The 26420-nt window shown below is 40.3% G+C and overlaps 1 protein-coding gene and 1 long non-coding RNA gene across 12 annotated transcripts; both read right to left on the reverse strand.

Annotated features, from left to right (window-relative positions):
* Positions 1 to 347: 347 nt before the first annotated feature.
* Positions 348 to 26420, reverse strand: gpatch2 (G patch domain containing 2). 3 transcript variants are annotated; one of them, XM_051960837.1, is made up of 10 exons: positions 26220 to 26420; positions 23575 to 23818; positions 21503 to 22035; positions 20112 to 20176; positions 17092 to 17289; positions 15945 to 16065; positions 15396 to 15435; positions 15223 to 15287; positions 6463 to 6551; positions 348 to 2621 (listed from the first exon to the last, which is right to left on the reverse strand). In XM_051960837.1, exons 1-10 carry the CDS (start codon positions 26267 to 26269, stop codon positions 2452 to 2454), a joined length of 1575 nt encoding a protein of 524 aa, XP_051816797.1. In that variant the 5' UTR covers positions 26270 to 26420; the 3' UTR covers positions 348 to 2451. The 3 variants fall into 3 exon arrangements, with proteins under 3 accessions (XP_051816797.1, XP_051816796.1, XP_051816798.1); XM_051960836.1 differs by having other exon boundaries at positions 21500 to 22035; XM_051960838.1 differs by lacking the exon at positions 26220 to 26420 and adding an exon at positions 26078 to 26179 and having other exon boundaries at positions 21500 to 22035.
* LOC127537728 (uncharacterized) lies at positions 6562 to 15216 on the reverse strand. Of its 9 annotated transcripts, none has more exons than XR_007947543.1 (5): positions 14955 to 15216; positions 14422 to 14552; positions 13955 to 14052; positions 13388 to 13551; positions 6562 to 12459 (listed from the first exon to the last, which is right to left on the reverse strand). It is a non-coding gene; the product is annotated as an uncharacterized LOC127537728 (long non-coding RNA). The 9 variants fall into 9 exon arrangements; XR_007947545.1 differs by having other exon boundaries at positions 13421 to 13551; positions 14455 to 14552; positions 14922 to 15216; XR_007947540.1 differs by having other exon boundaries at positions 14455 to 14552; positions 14922 to 15216.

Below are 26420 nucleotides of genomic sequence, written 5' to 3' on the forward strand. Positions count from 1 at the left end.
ATAATGCCTTCATTACTGCTGACACTGCAGCAATCCTCCTGTCCATGTCTAGCTCCATTTTCCATCACTAGTGAACAAGATCCTGAGATATTTGAACTCCATCGTTTGGGGAAGCAACTCCCTCCAACCCAGAGGGATCAATCCACTGGTTTCCATCAGAGAACCATGACCTCAGACTTGGAGGATCTGATCTTCATTCCCACAGCTTCACACTCTGCTGCAAACTGCTCCAGTGCTGCTGAAGGTCTGAGGAACCAACAGAACCACATCATCTGTAAAAAGCATCCTGAGGTCCCCAAACCAGACACCTCTCCATCTTCAGCAATCAGCAAGAAAACAACACAAAATTCAGACAGTTTTCACGTTTAATGAAGTTTTTCTGTCACTCAAATTCACATTTGTTTCATTTGGAGAAGTAGAATTAAAAAATAACAAACAAAAAACATCGTTTTGGTTAAAACGAAGCCGTTCAAAGAAAAAAAAAAGTCTTCTGTTCTTCAATCTCTCAGCTGCACTTTAGTTTTCATCCACAGAAATCTTCTAAAAGATTCTATTTTTTTGCCCACAAATCATTTACAAAACGGTTTTCTCATTTTCTAAATAAACTTCGAAGCCTCATCTTCATGTAGCTTTAAAACTTTGCATTTTTTGTATTTCTAGGAGCATGAAATTAATGTGTTTGGAAAAATCTGTCCACAGTGAAGATATTTAGAATCTACTGGGGCTGCAACAAATTACTATTATTGTTATTATTGATTAATCCATTAGTTATTTGGGCTCGAAAATGATGGCAGAAAATGAGAAAAATAAAAAAATATTCAGCTTTCTTTCAAAAAAAGGAAAAAATTAAAATATTCAGTTATCCGTCATAAAAAACAAAAACAAATTTTAAAAATACAATTTTCTGTCAAAGGAAGAAAAAATAAAATTTTCTGTAACAGAAAAAGAAAAAGTCTTACATTTTCTGTCAGAGGAAGAAAAAAACAAAAATATTCAGTTTTCTGTTGCAAAGGAGGGAAAAAATTACATAAAATTTTCTGTATTACAAAAAGAAAAAAACATCTTAAATTTTCTGTCTGAAGAAGAAAAAAAATCCCCGAAATATTCAATTTTCTGTATCGGAAGCTGAACAAAAATTAAAAATATTCAGTTTTCTGTAATAAAGGAAGAAAAAAAACAAAATTATAAAATTTTCTGTAACAAGAGAAGAAAAAAACAGAAATATTGAGTTTTTTTTGTCATAGAGGAAGAAAAAACCTACAATATTAAATTTCCTACTACCAGGTCATGTTCGCTCATGACAATTTGGTTTCAAGCATTTTTAACTGGTAAAATAAACGTTGAATAAGTGAGCACAGTACAGTAATTTTTCTTTACTTCCTGATTAATCAATCAGCTGTTTTGTCTCTAAAATATCAGAAAATTATGAAAAATGTGGATCAGAGTTTCCTCAAGTTTCTCATTTAGTCCAAAGCTCTTCAGGTTACAGTCATAAAAGAGGAAAGAAACAGAAAATATTCACGCTGAAGAAGCTGGAATCACAGAATTTAGACTGATTGTACTAAATATCTAATCTGGAGGAGACCAAACTTGGAGCTAAAAATGAGGATTTACTCAAAAATATTTTCTGTCTGGTTTAAATTTGAACATTTTTGGATGGAGTTTGGTTTGAGGAGAGTTTTTTAACGGGCTGAAACTAAAGATTGGTGTAAATATTGATTAAAAAATTTACTGGTTTTGTCTCTAAAATGTCAGAAAATGGCGAAAAATATGTATCAGTTTCCTCAAATGTCTCGTTTTGTCCAAAGATCTTCAAATTAATGACATGAAGGAGGAAAGAAACCAGAAAACATTCACATTTAAGAAGCTAAAACCACAGAATTTAAACTGTTTTCTCTTACTCAAGCTGAAAAATCAATTCTAAAATCGACTGCAGATTAATCAAACAGTCGACAACTAATCGGTTAATCGTTGTCTTCCTGTCTTTAGCAGCTTCGTTCTGTAGATGTAATAAAACATCTGTGCTCATGTGGACGAGGCCGGAGTCTGGATTTAAATTGTAACCGGTTCTCCGTGTCATATTAAAGGAGAAGTCCCAGCAGCTCGTTTAGAACCTTAAATTATTCAGCTTCCTGCTTAAAGTCGCCGCTACATTTCAGAGTTTTATCTTCATCCTTTAACGAATCAGATTCCTGCCATCATCAGGAACCTGAAGTCTCTGAGGTATTTGGAGTTCTTGTGCAACATGTGACCGAACCGTGGACCAGAACCGTGGACCAGAACCGTAGACCAGAACCAGGCAGTTCTCTGGTAAGTTTCTCGGAGCCGTTTTTTTTTTTTTTTCTTTATTCCTCCTCCAGATCCGGAGTCCGTTCGGCTTTCTGCTGCTTCCCCAATATGGGAAAGCTCCTCCTCCTTGGTCCGTCGCCGTGACGACCCTCCTCCGGCGGTTCAGTTGAAGCCCAGCCCGGTGCCTTTGGGTCTCTGAGTGGCTCTGATGGGCTCGGTGATGCCCCGTCCCTCCGGGCCCAGGCCCATCCCCGGGCTCCAGCCCATGCTCTGCAGCATCCGGCTGCCCACGTTGGAGTCTGGGATGGGGGCGGCGCTCTCCCCGACCACGCCTGGAACACAGACCACAGGTTGGAACACAGACCACAGGTTGGACCACAGACCACAGGTTGGACCACAGACCACAGGTTGGACCACAGAACGGTTAAGGTCAGGTAAAAAAAAAAAAAAAAAAATCAGCAAAACAAAAACTAAGAGAAGGAGCTGGTCGGACCACGGACTGCCCAGTATAACGGAGCACGGGCAGTTTTATATTTTTGTTTTTACTTACATAGATTTTACTTTTTATATTTACATTCACAAAATGAGACACAATGACAAAAACAAGACACAAAATGAAACAAAATGGTAAAAATAAGACCCAAAATGGTAAAAATAAGACCCAAAATGGGGGCGGAAGATGAATGAATTATATATACTATCGGTCTCGTCGGTCCGGCGGGTTTTGCGCTCGTGTTTTTTTTTTTTTGGCCGCGGACCAGTGAGGCGGCGATGTCGGCAGAATTTTAATGAGGCGGTGGCCTATACCAGCGAGGCGGTGGCCTATACCAGCGAGGCGGCCCGCCTCGTCGGTTATATAGGAGGGGAAACACTGTAATAGAACGTAACCAACTTGTCAAGCATTTAATGATTAAACTATTAGTTACATACCTGTTAGCTCTTTAATAATAAAACAGTCATTTCAAGTCATTTAAAGCTCCAGTTCTAAATGTGAACACTTGCTGTTTTTTGTATTATTTTAAAATAGATTTTGAGTTATTTTTAAAAAAAAAGAAAAAACAAATATTTAAAAGGAACTGAATCTTTAAAACAACGTCAGCAGATGAACTTTTAACTGAAATTGTTAAGTTTAGAGTTTTAGGAGTGGATTTAGCAGCTGCAAAGACAGTACTGTGGTCTGCAGTCCAAATGTATTTGCAAACATTGGCAGTAAACTTCAGAGTTTAGAGGCATTTTGATCCATTTTCTGCATTTAAAATGTCCTGATCACTAAAATAGTGTCAGTAGATGAGCTAATCATGTGAATTTTTATGTTTTTGTGGTTCAGTTACAGGTCTAGCAGCAGCATTTCCAACTTTAATTTACTAAAATGCAGCTTCTTGTCTCCCTTATTTGACCTGCTGCCTCCATGTCATCGTTTTAATCACATCTCCTGTCGTCTAAAGGAAACTACTCCCACGTCTGTCCTCCACCTTCCTGGAAGCTCACGGAGGACGACCAGTTACTGCTAATCCTCTTTTTGTTTCGGTGAAGCTCATTTACAGACGTGACTGCTGTGAGTTTCAGACGTGTGAACGCAGCATTTTAAACTACATTTCAGCAGTTTACAGTGGAGTAGTTCTCCAAATTATCTTCATTTAATGATGGAACGCTGAAATAAGGACCTCATAAAGCCACCAGCAGGTTTAATAGATGTGTCATCTTTAAAAAAGTCTCCAAAACTACCCTTTTTTATTCAGACAAACCTGAAAAAATAGGAAAACTTGAGAGCTTTTTAATTTTCCTACAGTGTTTGAACTTCTTGTTTGTCATTTCGGATTTAGTTGTGGAAAAATATCCAAATCTGACCTTAAAATTGGGATATTTTATCAAAACTACTGAATGTCTTAGACACAAAACGACACAAATAACACACAAAATGAGAGAAAGAAGGCACAAGATGACAAAAACGAGATACAGAAAGACAAAAATGAGACAAAATGATACAAATGAGATACAGATACATGAGATACAACGGGCCGTTACGCTGAAATGCGCTGGCGAGAACCCTGATAATGACAGAAAATAGACACAAAATGACAGAAATGAGACAAAATGACAAAAATAAAACCTTTCTAACTGTGGTATTAGGGCTGGGCGATAAATCGAATTAATTCGATTAATTCGCATTTTTAAAACCTGACGATTTGAAAATTTGCCAAATCGTAAAATCGAGGCGAGCTTAAATATATATCAATAGGTGGCTTGCAAACACGTGACTTTAGCGGTGGCATTCACTTCCGTTAATGAAGTGCTGGTCAGGCCAACCAAAATGACTGCCGCAGAGCAAGGAAAACGCGACTCTTTTTCGGAGTATTTTCGTGCTTTAGATTCTAATTCTCAAACTCGATACATTGAAAAACTCCAATTTTGTGATGGCATAGCTCCGTATGCGTTATCCACGAAGGATCTGACCTACGAGTTGGAAAAATATCTGCCAGTTCAGTTCCCTGATATCTCAAACTATCTGGTGCTACAAACAAGCTTTTGCACTGCTAAACAAATGAAGGCTTGGAAAAGCATGGATTCATACAATTTCTTTGTCTGTGGATGGGTTAAAGAAGTCGGACTTAAGATCCTGAAAGACAAATCCTGCATCCTAAAAAGCTGTGTAAGTAACGACAGCTCGGTGGATGCTAAAACGTATTTCTGCTGTTCTTTTCAGGTGAAACATTCGCAATGTTTATCAAAAACACCAACTCATACCTGGTTGTTGATAAAAGAAGATGGAGAAATAATAACCGTGCACTGCGACTGCATGGCAGGGTAAATGATACTTCAATGTGACAGTTTTGCTAGTGACAGTGTATATATGCTAGCCACATCTCAGTTCCTGCTTTAATTTGTGTTTCGTGTTGGTCTGTTTCCTAAGCACATGAAGATGGCAAACTTAATGTAAAATGTCTAAGAAATACTTGTCTGTTTACTGTGATTGCAGTGGGTTTTTTTCCATTTGTATAATTTTTCAGCGTAGCGGAGTCGTGCTCACATGTTGGTGCGGTCTTGTACGCCTTGGAGACCGGAGCTCGGATGCGCCAATCTGTCGCCTGAAGAAGAATGGGTCTTAAAACCAACACAGAAAGGCTCTAAGCATGTATATCATAATAATTTATAATTTAATTTAATAATTTTGACCGATGAGTGAACGTTAGCCACGCTCGCTGACCACCACTTCATGACATGCATAGGTAATGAGGCGGATGTGACGTCATTTGCAAGCCACCTATACAGATTCTTCTTCTGCCTTTCACGACTTGTGCACTGGCGTTTGCTTCCGCCTCTCATCTCCTTCCACCAAAACACTCACACCCCCGTCATGGCGGACAGAACAGCAGACAAAGAGTTGGTTGCCAGAAAAGGGCCTCATGTTACATCGATTATCTGGAAGTGGTTCGGCTTTGACAAGACTGACACAGAGCAAACTACAGTCATGTGCAAGGTTTGCAAAAGTACTGTGAAAAGGAAGCGTAGCAGCACAACTAACCTCTTTCAGCACCTCTGGCAGAGGCATCCTAAAGAATGGGAAGAGTGCTGCAGCTACGGGAGTGCGGCATGGCTAGCAGTAGCCATAGCAAACAGACCGCAAAGAAACAACAAAAATTGATTGAAATTGTAATCGTCCAAGATGACTAAAAAAAAAAAAAAAAAAAAATCGAGATTTTATTTTTTGGCCATATCGCCCAGCCCTACGTGGTATCAGTACTTCATTGTGCAGACAGTTTTTGGGAGTAAATTAGGTGTAAAATGAGGACCAACATCAGTCATTGTAAATCTCTTTACAACAACTGACAGCTTTAAGCTGTGCCCTCCTGCCCTCCCTCCTCCAGAGGTAAGGAGTGTTTCTGGAGGAGGCTAACTGGCTGAGAGCTAATCCAGTCTCTGAGCCAGCTGAGTCCCGTCCAACGACGACGCTTAGGAGGAAAAGCAGCTAAAGCGGGTTTAATAAAGCGACCAGAGGAAGAGGAGAGCATCTTCTCTGTTAGAAAACGAGCAGCAAAAGCTCCACATTTCCTCCCCTGGAGCTCACATGTGCCAGACAGAAGGACTCCTGCCGAGCCAGAACCTGGAAGGAAGGCTGGGCCGGTGGAAAGGTGGCAGATGGTGGTGGAGGTGCAGCGAGGTGAGGACAGATACCTGAGGGGGCGGTGGAGCCGAGGGGGGCGGCTTTCCGTCGTCGCTTCACGTCTCCGGTGCACAAAGAGCCCAGATGTCCGCTGGTCTGTCTGCAAAACCACCAGCAGGGAGAGGAGGTGGTTAGTGTGACGGGAAAGAACAAGAAAACACAGAAAAAGACCCGCAAACATTAGAAATTAGTGGGCTGCAGAAAGACAATTAAACCTTTGAAACATAAAAACTACTGTGTGAAATGACATTTGGTCTGGAAACTTCACCAAATCTGAGCTGAAAACTGATCTTATTAAAATCACACGGGTGGTACCGAAGCAGCAGTGTGTCGGTCTGTAGCCAACAGCAGAGTAACTAGAAAACCCATAACTTAGCTCCAGAATAACTAGAAAAACCCCATAACTTAGCTCCAGAATAACTAGAAAAACCCCATAACTTAGCTCCAGAATAACTAGAAAAACCCCATAACTTAGCTCCAGAATAACTAGAAAAACCCCATAACTTAGCTCCAGAATAACTAGAAAAACCCATAACATAGCTCCAGAATAACTAGAAAAACCCCATAACTTAGCTCCAGAATAACTAGAAAACCCCATAACGTAGCTCCAGAATAACTAGAAAAACCCCATAACTTAGCTCCAGAATAACTAGAAAACCCATAACTTAGCTCCAGAATAACTAGAAAAACTCATAACTTAGCTCCAGAATAACTAGAAAAACCCCATAACTTAGCTCCAGAATAACTACAAACCCTTTAACTTAGCTCCAGAAGAACTAGAAACCCTATAACTTAGCTCCAGAAGAACTACAAACCCTATAACTTAGCTCCAGAATAACTAGAAAAACCCCATAACTTAGCTCCAGAGGAACTAGAAAAACCCCATAACTTAGCTCCAGAAGAACTAGAAAAACCCCATAACGTAGCTCCAGAATAACTAAAAAAAAAAAACATAACTTAGCTCCAGAATAACTAGAAAACCCATAACGTAGCTCCAGAATAACTAGAAAAACCCCATAACTTAGCTCCAGAATAACTAGAAAACCCCATAACGTAGCTCCAGAATAACTAGAAAAACCCCATAACTTAGCTCCAGAATAACTACAAACCCTTTAACTTAGCTCCAGAAGAACTAGAAACCCTATAACTTAGCTCCAGAAGAACTACAAACCCTATAACTTAGCTCCAGAATAACTAGAAAAACCCCATAACTTAGCTCCAGAAGAACTAGAAAAACCCCATAACTTAGTTCCAGAAGAACTAGAAAAACTCCATAACTTAGCTCCAGAAGAACTAGAAAAACCCCATAACTTAGCTCCAGAAGAACTACAAACCCATAACTTAGCTCCAGAATAACTAGAAAAACCCCATAACTTAGCTCCAGAATAACTAGAAAAACCCCATAACTTAGCTCCAGAATAACTAGAAAAACCCATAACATAGCTCCAGAATAACTAGAAAAACCCCATAACTTAGCTCCAGAATAACTAGAAAACCCCATAACGTAGCTCCAGAATAACTAGAAAAACCCCATAACTTAGCTCCAGAATAACTAGAAAACCCATAACTTAGCTCCAGAATAACTAGAAAAACTCATAACTTAGCTCCAGAATAACTAGAAAAACCCCATAACTTAGCTCCAGAATAACTACAAACCCTTTAACTTAGCTCCAGAAGAACTAGAAACCCTATAACTTAGCTCCAGAAGAACTACAAACCCTATAACTTAGCTCCAGAATAACTAGAAAAACCCCATAACTTAGCTCCAGAGGAACTAGAAAAACCCCATAACTTAGCTCCAGAAGAACTAGAAAAACCCCATAACGTAGCTCCAGAATAACTAAAAAAAAAAAAACATAACTTAGCTCCAGAATAACTAGAAAACCCATAACGTAGCTCCAGAATAACTAGAAAAACCCCATAACTTAGCTCCAGAATAACTAGAAAACCCCATAACGTAGCTCCAGAATAACTAGAAAAACCCCATAACTTAGCTCCAGAATAACTACAAACCCTTTAACTTAGCTCCAGAAGAACTAGAAACCCTATAACTTAGCTCCAGAAGAACTACAAACCCTATAACTTAGCTCCAGAATAACTAGAAAAACCCCATAACTTAGCTCCAGAAGAACTAGAAAAACCCCATAACTTAGTTCCAGAAGAACTAGAAAAACTCCATAACTTAGCTCCAGAAGAACTAGAAAAACCCCATAACTTAGCTCCAGAAGAACTACAAACCCATAACTTAGCTCCAGAATAACTAGAAAACCCATAACGTAGCTCCAGAATAACTAGAAAACCCATAACGTAGCTCCAGAATAACTAGAAAACCCATAACGTAGCTCCAGAATAACTAAAAAAAAAACCATAACTTAGCTCCAGAATAACTAGAAAACCCATAACGTAGCTCCAGAATAACTAAAAAAAAAAACCATAACTTAGCTCCAGAATAACTAGAAAAACCCCATAACTTAGTTCCAGAAGAACTAGAAAAACCCCATAACTTAGCTCCAGAAGAACTAGAAAAACCCCATAACTTAGCTCCAGAAGAACTAGAAACCCCATAACTTAGCTCCAGAAGAACTAGAAAAACCCCATAACTTAGCTCCAGAATAACTAGAAAAACCCCATAACTTAGCTCCAGAATAACTAGAAAAACCCATAACATAGCTCCAGAATAACTAGAAAAACCCCATAACTTAGCTCCAGAATAACTAGAAAACCCCATAACGTAGCTCCAGAATAACTAGAAAAACCCCATAACTTAGCTCCAGAATAACTAGAAAACCCATAACTTAGCTCCAGAATAACTAGAAAAACTCATAACTTAGCTCCAGAATAACTAGAAAAACCCCATAACTTAGCTCCAGAATAACTACAAACCCTTTAACTTAGCTCCAGAAGAACTAGAAACCCTATAACTTAGCTCCAGAAGAACTACAAACCCTATAACTTAGCTCCAGAATAACTAGAAAAACCCCATAACTTAGCTCCAGAGGAACTAGAAAAACCCCATAACTTAGCTCCAGAAGAACTAGAAAAACCCCATAACGTAGCTCCAGAATAACTAAAAAAAAAAAAACATAACTTAGCTCCAGAATAACTAGAAAACCCATAACGTAGCTCCAGAATAACTAGAAAAACCCCATAACTTAGCTCCAGAATAACTAGAAAACCCCATAACGTAGCTCCAGAATAACTAGAAAAACCCCATAACTTAGCTCCAGAAGAACTAGAAACCCTTTAACTTAGCTCCAGAAGAACTAGAAACCCTATAACTTAGCTCCAGAAGAACTACAAACCCTATAACTTAGCTCCAGAATAACTAGAAAAACCCCATAACTTAGCTCCAGAAGAACTAGAAAAACCCCATAACTTAGTTCCAGAAGAACTAGAAAAACTCCATAACTTAGCTCCAGAAGAACTAGAAAAACCCCATAACTTAGCTCCAGAAGAACTACAAACCCATAACTTAGCTCCAGAATAACTAGAAAACCCATAACGTAGCTCCAGAATAACTAGAAAACCCATAACGTAGCTCCAGAATAACTAGAAAACCCATAACGTAGCTCCAGAATAACTAAAAAAAAAACCATAACTTAGCTCCAGAATAACTAGAAAACCCATAACGTAGCTCCAGAATAACTAAAAAAAAAAAACCATAACTTAGCTCCAGAATAACTAGAAAAACCCCATAACTTAGTTCCAGAAGAACTAGAAAAACCCCATAACTTAGCTCCAGAAGAACTAGAAAAACCCCATAACTTAGCTCCAGAAGAACTAGAAACCCCATAACTTAGCTCCAGAAGAACTAGAAAAACCCCATAACTTAGCTCCAGAGGAACTAGAAAAACCCCATAACTTAGCTCCAGAAGAACTAGAAAAACCCCATAACGTAGCTCCAGAATAACTAAAAAAAAAAACATAACTTAGCTCCAGAATAACTAGAAAACCCATAACGTAGCTCCAGAATAACTAGAAAAACCCCATAACTTAGCTCCAGAATAACTAGAAAACCCCATAACGTAGCTCCAGAATAACTAGAAAAACCCCATAACTTAGCTCCAGAATAACTACAAACCCTTTAACTTAGCTCCAGAAGAACTAGAAACCCTATAACTTAGCTCCAGAAGAACTACAAACCCTATAACTTAGCTCCAGAATAACTAGAAAAACCCCATAACTTAGCTCCAGAAGAACTAGAAAAACCCCATAACTTAGTTCCAGAAGAACTAGAAAAACTCCATAACTTAGCTCCAGAAGAACTAGAAAAACCCCATAACTTAGCTCCAGAAGAACTACAAACCCATAACTTAGCTCCAGAATAACTAGAAAACCCATAACGTAGCTCCAGAATAACTAGAAAACCCATAACGTAGCTCCAGAATAACTAGAAAACCCATAACGTAGCTCCAGAATAACTAAAAAAAAAACCATAACTTAGCTCCAGAATAACTAGAAAACCCATAACGTAGTTCCAGAATAACTAAAAAAAAAACCATAACTTAGCTCCAGAATAACTAGAAAAACCCCATAACTTAGCTCCAGAATAACTAGAAAACCCCATAACGTAGCTCCAGAATAACTAGAAAAACCCCATAACTTAGCTCCAGAATAACTACAAACCCTTTAACTTAGCTCCAGAAGAACTAGAAACCCTATAACTTAGCTCCAGAAGAACTACAAACCCTATAACTTAGCTCCAGAATAACTAGAAAAACCCCATAACTTAGCTCCAGAGGAACTAGAAAAACCCCATAACTTAGCTCGAGAAGAACTAGAAAAACCCCATAACTTAGTTCCAGAAGAACTAGAAAAACCCCATAACTTAGCTCCAGAATAACTAGAAAAACCCCATAACTTAGCTCCAGAAGAACTAGAAACCCCATAACTTAGCTCCAGAAGAACTAGAAAAACCCCATAACTTAGCTCCAGAAGAACTAGAAACCCTATAACTTAGCTCCAGAAGAACTACAAACCCATAACTTAGCTCCAGAATAACTAGAAAACCCATAACGTAGCTCCAGAATAACTAGAAAACCCATAACGTAGCTCCAGAATAACTAGAAAACCCATAACGTAGCTCCAGAATAACTAAAAAAAAAACCATAACTTAGCTCCAGAATAACTAGAAAACCCATAACGTAGCTCCAGAATAACTAAAAAAAAAAAACATAACTTAGCTCCAGAATAACTAGAAAACCCCATAACGTAGCTCCAGAATAACTAGAAAAACCCCATAACTTAGCTCCAGAATAACTACAAACCCTTTAACTTAGCTCCAGAAGAACTAGAAACCCTATAACTTAGCTCCAGAATAACTAGAAAAACCCCATAACTTAGCTCCAGAGGAACTAGAAAAACCCCATAACTTAGCTCCAGAAGAACTAGAAACCCCATAACGTAGCTCCAGAATAACTAAAAAAAAAAAACATAACTTAGCTCCAGAATAACTAGAAAACCCATAACGTAGCTCCAGAATAACTAGAAAAACCCCATAACTTAGCTCCAGAATAACTAGAAAACCCCATAACGTAGCTCCAGAATAACTAGAAAAACCCCATAACTTAGCTCCAGAATAACTACAAACCCTTTAACTTAGCTCCAGAAGAACTAGAAACCCTATAACTTAGCTCCAGAAGAACTACAAACCCTATAACTTAGCTCCAGAATAACTAGAAAAACCCCATAACTTAGCTCCAGAGGAACTAGAAAAACCCCATAACTTAGCTCCAGAATAACTAGAAACCCCATAACTTAGCTCCAGAATAACTAGAAACCCTATAACTTAGCTCCAGAATAACTAGAAACCCTATAACTTAGCTCCAGAAGAACTAGAAAAACCCCATAACTTAGCTCCAGAAGAACTAGAAAAACCCCATAACTTAGCTCCAGAAGAACTAGAAAAACCCCATAACTTAGCTCCAGAAGAACTAGAAAAACTCCATAACTTAGCTCCAGAAGAACTAGAAAAACCCCATAACTTAGCTCCAGAAGAACTAGAAAAACTCCATAACTTAGCTCCAGAAGAACTAGAAAAACCCCATAACTTAGCTCCAGAATAACTAGAAACCCCATAACTTAGCTCCAGAATAACTAGAAACCCTACAACTTAGCTCCAGAAGAACTAAAAAAACCCCATAACTTAGCTCCAGAATAACTAGAAAAACCCCATAACTTAGCTCCAGAATAACTAGAAACCCCATAACTTAGCTCCAGAATAACTAGAAACCCCATAACTTAGCTCCAGAATAACTAGAAAAATCCCATAACTTAGCTCCAGAATAACTAGAAACCCCATAACTTAGCTCCAGAATAACTAGAAACCCTACAACTTAGCTCCAGAAGAACTAGAAAAACCCCATAACTTAGCTCCAGAAGAACTAGAAAAACCCCATAACTTAGCTCCAGAAGAACTAGAAAAACCCCATAACTTAGCTCCAGAAGAACTAGAAAAACTCCATAACTTAGCTCCAGAATAACTAGAAAAATCCCATAACTTAGCTCCAGAATAACTAGAAACCCCATAACTTAGCTCCAGAATAACTAGAAACCCTACAACTTAGCTCCAGAAGAACTAGAAACCCCATAACTTAGCTCCAGAAGAACTAGAAAAACCCCATAACTTAGCTCCAGAAGAACTAGAAACCCTATAACTTAGCTCCAGAAGAACTACAAACCCTATAACTTAGCTCCAGAATAACTAGAAAAACCCCATAACTTAGCTCCAGAGGAACTAGAAAAACCCCATAACTTAGCTCCAGAATAACTAGAAACCCCATAACTTAGCTCCAGAATAACTAGAAACCCTACAACTTAGCTCCAGAAGAACTAGAAAAACCCCATAACTTAGCTCCAGAAGAACTAGAAACCCTATAACTTAGCTCCAGAATAACTCGAAACCCTATAACTTAGCTCCAGAAGAACTAGAAAAACCCCATAACTTAGCTCCAGAAGAACTAGAAAAACCCCATAACTTAGCTCCAGAAGAACTAGAAAAACCCCATAACTTAGCTCCAGAAGAACTAGAAAAACTCCATAACTTAGCTCCAGAAGAACTAGAAAAACCCCATAACTTAGCTCCAGAAGAACTAGAAAAACTCCATAACTTAGCTCCAGAAGAACTAGAAAAACCCCATAACTTAGCTCCAGAATAACTAGAAACCCCATAACTTAGCTCCAGAATAACTAGAAACCCTACAACTTAGCTCCAGAAGAACTAAAAAAAACCCCATAACTTAGCTCCAGAAGAACTAGAAAAACCCCATAACTTAGCTCCAGAATAACTAGAAAAACCCCATAACTTAGCTCCAGAATAACTAGAAACCCCATAACTAGAAACCCCATAACTTAGCTCCAGAATAACTAGAAAAACCCCATAACTTAGCTCCAGAATAACTAGAAACCCCATAACTTAGCTCCAGAATAACTAGAAACCCTACAACTTAGCTCCAGAAGAACTAGAAAAACCCCATAACTTAGCTCCAGAAGAACTAGAAAAACCCCATAACTTAGCTCCAGAAGAACTAGAAAAACTCCATAACTTAGCTCCAGAAGAACTAGAAAAACCCCATAACTTAGCTCCAGAAGAACTAGAAAAACTCCATAACTTAGCTCCAGAAGAACTAGAAAAACCCCATAACTTAGCTCCAGAATAACTAGAAACCCCATAACTTAGCTCCAGAATAACTAGAAACCCTACAACTTAGCTCCAGAAGAACTAAAAAAACCCCATAACTTAGCTCCAGAAGAACTAGAAAAACCCCATAACTTAGCTCCAGAATAACTAGAAAAACCCCATAACTTAGCTCCAGAATAACTAGAAACCCCATAACTAGAAACCCCATAACTTAGCTCCAGAATAACTAGAAAAATCCCATAACTTAGCTCCAGAATAACTAGAAACCCCATAACTTAGCTCCAGAATAACTAGAAACCCTACAACTTAGCTCCAGAAGAACTAGAAAAACCCCATAACTTAGCTCCAGAAGAACTAGAAAAACCCCATAACTTAGCTCCAGAAGAACTAGAAAAACTCCATAACTTAGCTCCAGAAGAACTAGAAAAACCCCATAACTTAGCTCCAGAAGAACTAGAAAAACTCCATAACTTAGCTCCAGAAGAACTAGAAAAACCCCATAACTTAGCTCCAGAATAACTAGAAACCCCATAACTTAGCTCCAGAATAACTAGAAACCCTACAACTTAGCTCCAGAAGAACTAAAAAAAACCCATAACTTAGCTCCAGAAGAACTAGAAAAACCCCATAACTTAGCTCCAGAATAACTAGAAAAACCCCATAACTTAGCTCCAGAATAACTAGAAACCCCATAACTAGAAACCCCATAACTTAGCTCCAGAATAACTAGAAAAATCCCATAACTTAGCTCCAGAATAACTAGAAACCCCATAACTTAGCTCCAGAATAACTAGAAACCCTACAACTTAGCTCCAGAAGAACTAGAAAAACCCCATAACTTAGCTCCAGAAGAACTAGAAAAACCCCATAACTTAGCTCCAGAAGAACTAGAAAAACTCCATAACTTAGCTCCAGAAGAACTAGAAAACCCCCAAAACGTAGCTCCAAACATTAGCTCCATTATCGTCACCTGCTGGGCTGGAGTGTTCATCAGTGTTCCCGGTGGGACAGAATTAGTGAACTACAAAGGTGCGATTAAACGCGTTATTTGTTTCTGTAATTAATTAATAGAAATGAATGTGTTAAGTCCCAGCCCTAATTCAGACACTAACTGGGTGATACTTCTCCTCACCTGCTGGCTGTTTTAACTGAGCAGCTCCTCCGATGTCCTCGGTCTGTTCGAGGCTCCCAGTGCAGCTGAAGACGAACCAAAGAGCAAAACTTAAAGTCATTCCTGCAGTGAAACGCTGCATTTTTACCCACTTTTAAGGGAAAAAAACAGGAAGTAAAGAGGAGGTTTCTCACCTGCCCGTGCTCTCTCCTGGATCCTGAGCTGAACCACGGCCTGGAGAAGAAACAACAACATCATTATTCCAACATGGTGGCTTTGCAAACCAAAGTAGCATTAATCCTCATCGTGTCTGACTGAACCGTCCACAGAAACCTCTACAGACCTTATCCTGCTGCAGAACGACAAAGTATTTTAATATTTTTAATTGATCCGCTGCACTCAAGCAAAACAACTGGAACAAACGTGGAGCCGGTAAATCAATATTATATTACTGCCAATCGACTCTCTGGCTGATGCTGTTTGTCTGAACAGAGTCTGATGTGATCTATGTGAGTTTTATCTGCTTGTTTACGGCGTTCAAACTGATTTACAGTGATTTTACTGTGAGTGGTTGTTTTATGGACTACACTTAGATGAAAGACGCAGCTCACGAGAAGCTTATTTTTCCATCTTAACTGTCTTTAAAGAGATAAAACCCAACTTAAAGCGCTTTAAAGTTACAACAGCAGATAACACAGAAAATATATGAAGGATAAGAAGAAAAGATGAAGCTAAAAGCTCACTCGTGGGCATCCTGGTTCTGTCTGCTCAGCCTTTCGTTGAAGCTTTGACTGGAGCTTCCCTGCAGCCCGGCGTCGGATACCTGCTGGTTTCCATGGAGACGGCTCAACCTGGCCTGGAACCCTGACGACGGAAAGGTCATCAGCTATTAAATCTAAGGTATAATTACTGAAATGTAGGTCTGTAGGGGTCAGACTGAATATAGTTGAAACCTTTATTGTCGCTGTGAAACGGCACAAAAGGTAAATTTCACATTTTTGGTTCACATTTGAAATGCTCAAACATTTGTCTGAATGAAGTTAAAACTGACACAAAGTCACCAAAAACGGTAAAAAAAATGACTCAAATTTATCTGAAAGCATGAAAACATTTTCAAAACGTCTCAAAAATTGGCCCCAAATGACTTGAAACATGTCCTAAAAGACTCAATGTGTGTCTAAAATGACCGAGAAGTCGTCGGTGCGGTTGCATTTGGTTCAAAAAGTGAAGCTTAAATTTCACAAACAGACAGTTTCTGAATCACCAACATGTCCGATCATCCTTAAATAGTATAAAAATGATCATTTCAGCATGTCAGATGTGGGGAAAAAGCAGCAAAATGTCACTTCTGTGTCGTCACGAATAGAATAAAGGTTTCACAAATCAAACACTGCGTCTTAAAGAGCCTCTGTGGGATCATCTAGCTCAGATTAGACCCATTTAAGTCAAAGTGTAATAAAGTTTAGACGCAGGAAAAGGAGTTAAATGTTGTATTTTTGTATTTTCACAAGTAGAATAAACTTTTGCTAAATGCTAAGGCCTCTGAGGGATAATCCAGGAAGATTATATGAGAATTTTAGAGTCAAAACTTAAGAAAAGACATTTTACTTCCTGTAATTTAATTAATCACCTTATTATTGTGATGCTAAAGGTTGCCCCTGGTTTGCATGGAGCGTTTGCCCCCTGCTGGTTATGAATGAAACTACAACACTGTTCGAGTGACCAATGCGTTTCTACCGAGCATCCTCACTTAATGCATGAATCTGAATCTCTATCTGCACATTATATTATCTTAAAAACATCATTAGACACATAATTTTAATACATAATATTTTTGTAAAACATTTCATTATCAGGGTTTTAAAAGGATGAATGTGAGCTCCGGCTCACCTCTCTGCGCTCCAGGACTCATGAGAGGAAAGGATCCGGTGAGGATGCTGTTGAAGACCGGGTCGGCCAGGTCCAGTTCCTCGGACCCGGTCTCCCTCTCCCACCAGGGAACCACTCCTGCTATCCCACAGGCCCCTCCGGGTCCAGAAACAGAACCCGGCTCGCCCTCGTAGAACCAGTCGCTCTGCTCGTCGTCACCTGGAGGAAAGACGACAGAAAATGTGACGTGTAGAGATGATGATCATCAAGTCCTCAGATAAACGGAACACATCAGGAACAGGAGAGCATTTTGACGCAAAACCACCAGAAAGAGAAGTAAAACCACAAATAAAAGACGCAAACCCAACACAAACTGACATTAATCCACCATAAAAATTCTATATATATATATATATATATATATATATATATATATATATGCAGTAAAATATTATGTACTTCTAAGGTCAAGGAAGGAAAGGGCGTTCAGAAGTGAGGACAGAGACAGCTTCAGGGCAGCTAAGTGTGAGTTTGACAAAGCAGTGAGAGCTGCTAAACGGCAGTACGCAGAGACACTCCAACAACAGTTCTCTGATCACCGCTTCTGTCTGGAAAGGCTTGGAAAAAAAATAACCAATTACAAGCCATCGCCCCCCCACTCCACCAACGACCTGCACCAGGCAAACCAGTTGAACGAGTTCTACTGTCGCTTTGAAAGGCAATGGTCAGATGATGACCCCATCCCCCCACCTCACACCTCCAGCCCACCTCTTCACACTGGCCCCATACCCCAGCAGGGGCTCAGAGCCCCCCACAGTCTAACACTCCAGACCCCCCAGCCCAGAGAGCTCATTATACAGGAGAGAGACGTTAACAGGCTATTCAGGAGGCAGAACCCCCGCAAAGCAGCAGGACCTGACTCTGTCTGCCCCTCCACCCTGAAACACTGTGCTGATCAACTGTCTCCTGTCTTCACTGACATCTTTAATGAATCTCTGGAGACATGCCACGTTCCAGCCTGTTTCAAGACCTCCACCATCATCCCTGTCCTGAAGAAGCCAAGACCCACTGGACTTAATGATAACAGACCTGTCGCTCTGACCTCTGTGGTGATGAAGTCTTTTGAGCGCCTTGTGCTTCCTCACCTAAAAGCCGTCACAGACCCTCTTCTAGACCCCCTGCAGTTCGCCTACAGAGCCAACAGGTCTGTAGATGACACCGTCAACCTGGCTCTCCACTCCATTCTGCATCACTTGGACTCAGCAGGAACCTACGCCAGGATCCTGTTTGTGGATTTCAGTTCTGCTTTTAACACGGTCATCCCTGCCCTGCTCCAGGACAAGCTCCTCCAGCTGAGTGTCCCTGCCTCCACTTGCAGATGGATCACAGACTTTCTGTCTGACAGGAAGCAGCATGTGAAGCTGGGGAAGCAAGTCTCCAAGACCAGGACCATCAGCACTGGCTCCCCCCAAGGCTGTGTTCTTTCCCCACTGCTGTTCTCCCTGTACACCAACAGCTGCACCTCCAGGCACCAGTCCGTCAAACTCCTGAAGTTTGCTGATGACACCACCCTCATCAGACTCATCTCTGATGGGGATGAGTCTGCTTACAGACTGGAGGTAGACAACCTGGTGACCTGGTGCAGCAGGAACAACCTGGAGCTCAACACCCAGAAGACAGTGGAGATGGTGGTGGACTTCAGGAGGAACAAACCCCCCCCCCCCCTGCTCCCATCAAGCTCTGTGACTCCACAGTGCTCACCGTGGAGTCTTTCCGCTTTTTGGGATCCATCATCTCCCAGGACCTGAAGAGGGAGATGAACATCACCTCCATAACCAAGAAGGCACAGCAGAGGATGTACTTCCTGAGGCAGCTGAAGAAGTTCAACCTGCCAAAGACGATGATGGTGCACTTCTACACGGCCATCATAGAGTCCATCCTCTCCTCCTCCATCACCGTCTGGTACCCTGCAGCCACCGCTCAGGACAAGAGCAGGCTGCAGCGCATCATCTGATGAGAAGGTGATCGGATGCAACCTGCCATCCCTCCAGGATCTGTGCACCTCTAGGACTTTAAGGTGTGCAACCAAGATCCTGGCCGACCCCTCTCACCCTGGACACAAACTTTTTGAACCCCTCCCCTCAGGCAGGAGGCTGCGGTCCATCAGGACTAAAAGCTCTCTCCACAAGAACATCTTCTTCCCCTCTGCTGCATCGCTGATAAACACTGCCCGTGACCCACCCCCACCCCCACCCTCTACCTGACACCAACTCCCACTGTAACCCCACTGCACATCAGCTCTGTTGATCACATTAATATTACTGTGTAGTAACTGTGCACACCTTTGTTGATTTGTCTATTTTATTCTATATTTTTATATCTGCTTCTATTTTTTATTATTATTAATGCATGTACCTTGACTCTTACTATTATTATCTTTATACTTACTATTCTATTTGCACCAAGAGCACCAGAGAAAATTCCTTGTAAGTGTAAAAACATACTTGGCAAGAAAACTGATTCTGAAATGGTGACCATTTGTTAACATACAAATTTCTTAAAGATAAAATATTTCCAGCGTTTTTATTCACTCATTCATTTATTTTAGGGTTATCATGTAATACATTATTTTTACATCCTGATTATACTCGCTACGTGTAGATTAACAAAACAGAAGTTTACCAAAAGAAAAACCTGTACAGGACAGTTAAAAGGATTATTTACTATGTATTGATTATTCATCATTATTTATCATTTTATGATCATTTATAATTTTTGGATTATTTACAATTTTGTGATTCCTTACGAGTTTTAAATTATTTACTGTTTTTTATTATTTACCATTTTTGATTATTTGGTAACTCTGGATTATTTAGCATTTTTAAAAATTATTTAAGTTTTTTGATTTAAAATTTTTTTCTAAATTAATACTTTTTTGATTACATATTTTTTTTATGATTTACCTTTTTCTTGATTATTTACATTTTAGACTAATTACTATTTTTGGATTATTTACCATGTTTTTTTTAATCATTTAGTACCTTGTCTCCCTTCGTCGTTGGTGTAAAGTCCCCCGTCGCTGCTGTTGCTGACACTGCTGGTCTCACTAGAGAAAAACGTACAAAAACAGAAATTAGAACAAGAGTGTAAACCAAAAAACAGCAGGGACGGAGTACTAACGAGGTATATTTAATATAAACTGTCAACGTTTTTAACCTCACCGGCTGATATATTTCAAAATAAAACCAGAAATAAACCCCCAAAATCAAAATTGCCTTACTTTGTAGTAAGACATAAATAACTGCTTGGACTTCGGAGGGTTAAGAGATTCACGTCTTACATGTTTAAGCAGAAACAGTGTTTTTTTTATTTACTAAAAAGAAGCCAGTGTTCTCAAACTGCATGAATTTTAGGTGAATAAAAGCTGCCATAAGGAGTCCCTAAAAACAGTCAGCAGACATGTTTCTGAGTAAAAACAGTCAGCAGACATGTTTCTGACTAAAAACAGTCAGCAGACATGTTTCTGACTAAAAACAGTCAGCAGACATGTTTCTGACTAAAAACAGTCAGCAGACATGTTTCTGACTGAAAACAGTCAGCAGACATGTTTCTGACTGAAAACAGTCAGCAGACATGTTTCTGACTGAAAACAGTCAGCAGACATGTTTCTGACTGAAAACAGTCAGCAGACATGTTTCTGACTGAAAACAGTCAGCAGACATGTTTCTGACTAAAAACAGTCAGCAGACATGTTTCTGACTACAAACAGTCAGCAGACATGTTTCTGACTACAAACAGTCAGCAGACATGTTTCTGAGTAAAAACAGTCAGCAGACATGTTTCTGAGTAAAAACAGTCAGCAGACATGTTTCTGACTGAAAACAGTCAGCAGACATGTTTCTGACTGAAAACAGTCAGCAGACATGTTTCTGACTACAAACAGTCAGCAGACATGTTTCTGAGTAAAAACAGTCAGCAGACATGTTTCTGAGTAAAAACAGTCAGCAGACATGTTTCTGAGTAAAAACAGTCAGCAGACATGTTTCTGACTGAAAACAGTCAGCAGACATGTTTCTGACTGAAAACAGTCAGCAGACATGTTTCTGACTATAAACAGTCAGCAGACATGTTTCTGACTATAAACAGTCAGCAGACATGTTTCTGACTGAAAACAGTCAGCAGACATGTTTCTGACTACAAACAGTCAGCAGACATGTTTCTGACTACAAACAGTCAGCAGACATGTTTCTGACTACAAACAGTCAGCAGACATGTTTCTGACTACAAACAGTCAGCAGACATGTTTCTGACTAAACGCTGACGTCCAGGTCGTCGTCTCTTCTTACCTGCTCCTACACACTCACTAAAACAACTCAGCAGCAGAGGAACGTCTGGACTCAGGCCATAAAGACAAAGTCTAAACACTAACCACCTGTCACTCATGTCCTCATCCGAGCCCTTGGGCTCCTCCAGCTCCATCTTGTCCTTGGAGGCTCCCAGTGGGGAGCAGACAGGGTCCTCGCTCTCCACCACCACCCCCTCATCTGCAGCCTCCAGCCCCGGTCTGTGGGAGGCCAGCTTCCTCTTCTTCACCCGGTTCTTCCCCCCTCCAGACATCACCAGGCCTCCTCCTCCACAGAGCTCCATGGGACCCAGTCTGGGGGGCCGGCCAACGACCCGGGCTTTGGGGACCGGCGGGGGCCCCAGCATGGTGCAGGAGGGAGGTTCTGGTTCTGCTGGCGGGTCCACGGCCATGCGTTTGACTTTACGGCGCCGTCTGAGGCTGCGGGTTCCCTCTGCCGACCCCAACACGCCCAGGTCGTCCGGCCACAGCGGCCTCTTGCTCCGGCCCACCTCAGCAGAGTGGGGGTTTCTCCGTTTGGGGCCGAGCTGCTCGTCCGAGTCGCTGTTATCGCGGGCGTGGCTGTTGGCGGCAGAGACGCCTCCGGTGCTGGCTCGGTAGTCCTGAAACAGAAACGACAGACTGTGGAGCTGAGGCTCAAAGAAGAAACTCAGGTATGTCAGTTATGATAAAAACGACTGTGCTGAAGCTACTTCAAATGGCAGCCATTTTGTTTTCTTAACATGAGGAATATTTAGTACAAAGAATGATCCTTGGAGACTAGGAATGATCTGTGCTAAATTCATACTTATGACATAAGATATTCTGATGAACATAACGGAAGTAGCTTCAGCACAGTTGTTAAGACATTGAGATTTATAGATTTCATGGCAGCCATCTTGGACGCCATCTTTGCTTTGATCATTTGATTAGGTACTCTCGCCCAGAAAACCTTTCTTTAAGATACTTTAGTCCATAAAACCTAGATATACATGCAAAATAAAATCTTTCATTCAAATACTTGGCTTGAAAATTGAACTTTCAAGCAAGATGGCGGCCATCTTGAAAAATGGTCACCATCTTGGAATTTTGCGTGGCTAATAGGGCTGGACCCGAATATCCGTTCGCTACGGCACTATCCGGATATTAATTTGGTATCCGAATATTTGCGCGCGCGCGCCGCCCCCCCCCCCCCGCCATCGGACGTCACCGGGCGGAACGAATATGCAGCGTTACTGTCTTCCCTCCGCCTTCTGCCTACATCGGCTCATCTCGTCCTGTGATCACATAAACATATACACATATGTCTATGTGATCACTCCCTCCTCCCCCCAGACGAAAATATTCGGAACAAATATCCGGATATTCGTCTTTAATAGGGCCCGAATATTCGGAGGCCAGAAACCACTATTCGGGCCAGCCCTAGTGGCTAATGCCCTTTTTTTTTTTTTTTACAAAAAGTGGACCTCAAAGAGTATTTGTGCCAAATTTCATGCTTGCATGACAAACTGAAGTATTATGGGGTATTTTGCAGTTATCTGCTGCACTAAACCCTCCTGTTGTCATCATTTACAGGCATAAAAAAAATTGTTCCCTTGTCTGAAAAAAATCCAAAAGCTCAGCAAAATATTCCCCAAATTTATAAAAAATTTGCAAAATCATCAGGAAGATTTTTTTTAAATTCCTTAAAAGTTTCCCATAAAAGTTTTATTTTGAAAAAATGGCAAGAAACAAAAATTCAAAAAAATATTTTAAAAAATGTAAATATATTCAAAAAAATTTAAATCTTCCCAAAAAATCCTAAAAATATTCCATATATATCAGTAAAAGTTCTAATATTTTATTAAGAACATTCAGAAAAAAATTCTGAAATTTCTTTTCTGAATGTTATTAAAGAAACATCTATTTTAGCATTTTTTGCACCAAAAAATGCTAAAAAAAAAAAAGTAAGCATTTTTTGGAAATGTTCAAAAATTTGAATGTAGAAGTTTCCCACATCTTCAAACTTTATAATGGGTCAATTTTCCTGCAGAACGACATGAGGGTTAAACTCATATCTAATCAAAAATATTCAATTATCAAAGACAAAAAGGCTAAATAATAGTCCACGGCTCTATCGGATAAATACAGTAATCTAGACCGTTAAATCTTTCTCTTCTGACCTTGTGTTCCTCCACGCTGGACTCGGAGCCCTCGCTGAGGTGTCCGGTCTCCCAGGGCGGGTGTGGGTTGTCGGAGCGTCTCTTCCTGCCTCGTCGTTTCCTAGCCTGCCTCTTCAGCAGGCAGCCGACGGCCAGAGCGTGATCTCCTCCGTCTCCACAGCCGCCGCGAGCCGCCTGCTCCGAGCTCTCCTCCAGCGCTGACACCAGGTCGTGGACCAGCTCGTCCATCGTCCGGCGAAAGTGCCTGAAATGGTGGAAAAAGAGGAGGACATTCAGTTACACACCTGGATGTCTGAGCAGTCAAGACTTTAAACATTCACCTATAAGAGTGGACGCATTAACAGCAAAATATGACCTGTTGTTGTCTACAAATGACTGTTTTTCGGAAACACATCAAATGCTAACTACCAAAAATTAAAATCGTTGCAGAGAAAGTGTCTAGACTGATTCAAAAATTGATTGAAATCACTTCAAACTTTGCTAAATAGACCTGAAATGTGTCCAAAATTAAATAAAAGTGTCAAAATAACTCAACCATTGTTGAAAATAAGTGAAAAACTGTCCAAAAATGATTTTAAAACCATTCATGACTTAAAACGTTTCCAAAAAGACCTTCACTTGTCCAGAAGATGTAAAAAAACGTTCATGATTACTTGAAATTGCCCAACATGCTTCAAAAATGATTAAAAATGACTTAAAACATGTCTGAAATGACTTAAAACGTGCCAAAACTGAATTTAAACAGTCCAAAATGACTTAAAACGCTATGTTTGCTCCTGTCATACCCCTTCATTCTCCACAACTCTGTCTGTTTGCTTTCATGCAGGTCTCCCACAGCACACTAATCTGAAGCCTCTTTTCACCCACAGACATCCTCTGGTGGAGCCAACAGAAACCAGCCATTGTCCTGATGAGACAAGCTTTGTCCTCTAAAAACACCAACAACACTCTGGTTATCTGATCAGAGGACCACAGTGGTCGATACTGGGTCTAAGCCTGGTGATATCCGGTTCAGATCACCAACCACAAACCTTAACGCCTTCATACCTTAGTGAGTAAATCCAATTAAACCTTTGTTCTGCTTCTCTTTATCGAAAAGATGTCGTCAAAAATGATCAATAACCATCGGTCTAGACCTAAAGTCATCATTTGAGCATGATAAGGTTTCCAGCTGTTCTCACCCAGGCCTGCCTTCCCCCACACCAACAACTCACACACACATGAGGAATGCATTTCGTTTGTTTCGCTAACAAGGAGCACACCATCCCCCCTCACACTGCTGCTCTTTATATGCATTAACAACTGTGTTTTCTGAGCCAACATCAGTGTTTCGAACAGATACTGGCTAACAGGATGCTAATTAGCTTTGTGCAAAGTTTTTAGACATACTATTTAGATTCCTGTTGCTTCAAAAAACGACAAAATCCCAGGAGACCTTCACTATTGATCAAAATAAACCTAAATCAAAGCCTAACTGCTGACATGCTAACACCGTTAGATAAGCTAGTTGTGAACTCTGTGACACTAGAGCCAGGTGGTTCCACACAAATTACATAATATTCTGATGTTTTCGTCCAGTAAAGTCAGAGCCAACACAAACTGAAGTCACTGCTCCAAACGTGATGTAAGAAATCTAATCTGAGACAGTGTTATCATTAGCAAACTCTCCTCAAACTAAAAACATGGCCTCTCTGCTTTACCTAGCAATTTAGCTCGGTATGCTAATATTTTCTTGCTAGTTATCAGGGTACTTTACGTAAGATAGCTGCATAAAATGGCATAATATTCAGTCAGATCTAACACAGTTTGAAGTCACTGCTCCAAACTTAGTGTAATAAATCTAATCTAAGACGGTGGTATCATGTGCAAACTCTCCTCAGACTGAAAAGATCGCTTCTGTGCTCTAGCTAGCAACTTTAGCTTTGTATGCTAATGTCTTCTTGCTGGTTATTAGGCTACTTTAAGCCAGATTGTTGCAAGCAAATTACATACTATGCGACTGTTTTCGTCGAGGAAAGGTAGAGCCACCACAGACTGAGGTCACTGTTCCAAATTTGGTGTAATAAATCTAATCTGAGACGTTGATATCATTAGCAAACTCTCCTCAAACTGAAAACATCGTTTCTGTGCTCTGGCTAGCAACTTCAGCTTTGTATGCTAAAGCTTTCTCACTGCTTGGCAGGGTAGTTTCAGTAAGATAGCTACATAAAAATGATATAATAATCAAATGTTTTCGTCCAGTAAATTGAAAGCCAACATATAATTAAATGAAAACTAATTTTAATAAATCTAATGGCAAACTCTCCTCAAAATAATTAAAAAGAAAAACATCGTTTCTGCGTTTAAGTTAGCAACTTTGGTTTAAAATGCTAACATTTTCTTGCTAGTCAGCAGCCTAATCTAACTTAGTATGTTCGTAGCCAGTTAACCGATATTCAACGACACTAGCAGCGTTAACTTGCGGTTAGTTTGAACGACTGTCGCCGTTAATTAAACCACAAACCAACTGTTTGACACCGAGAGGAGCCGAGCTGCTGCTGCTAGCCTGTTAGCACAGCCAGCTTTCGGCTCCGTTAACCGGCTCGGTCCGCAGAGAGGACGTGAACAAGCCGCTACGTGTGTGTGTTTTTTCAAAGACCACCTACCAGCCAGTTCCCGCTTTGCCGATGGTTTTTAAATTAGCTGCACGGAACATTAAAGCCTCCCGGTACCGGATACCTTCAGCCAGAAACAACGGACACAAAGTGACACTCCGCAGACAGCATTCTCACACAAAAGCTAATGATCGACTAGCTGGGATCGATAAGCCACCGGAGGAAGGGACCGTGAAAGCAGCAGGAGGCGCC

Source organism: Acanthochromis polyacanthus, chromosome 16, assembly GCF_021347895.1.
Source record: "Acanthochromis polyacanthus isolate Apoly-LR-REF ecotype Palm Island chromosome 16, KAUST_Apoly_ChrSc, whole genome shotgun sequence".
NCBI lineage: Eukaryota > Metazoa > Chordata > Actinopteri > Pomacentridae > Acanthochromis > Acanthochromis polyacanthus.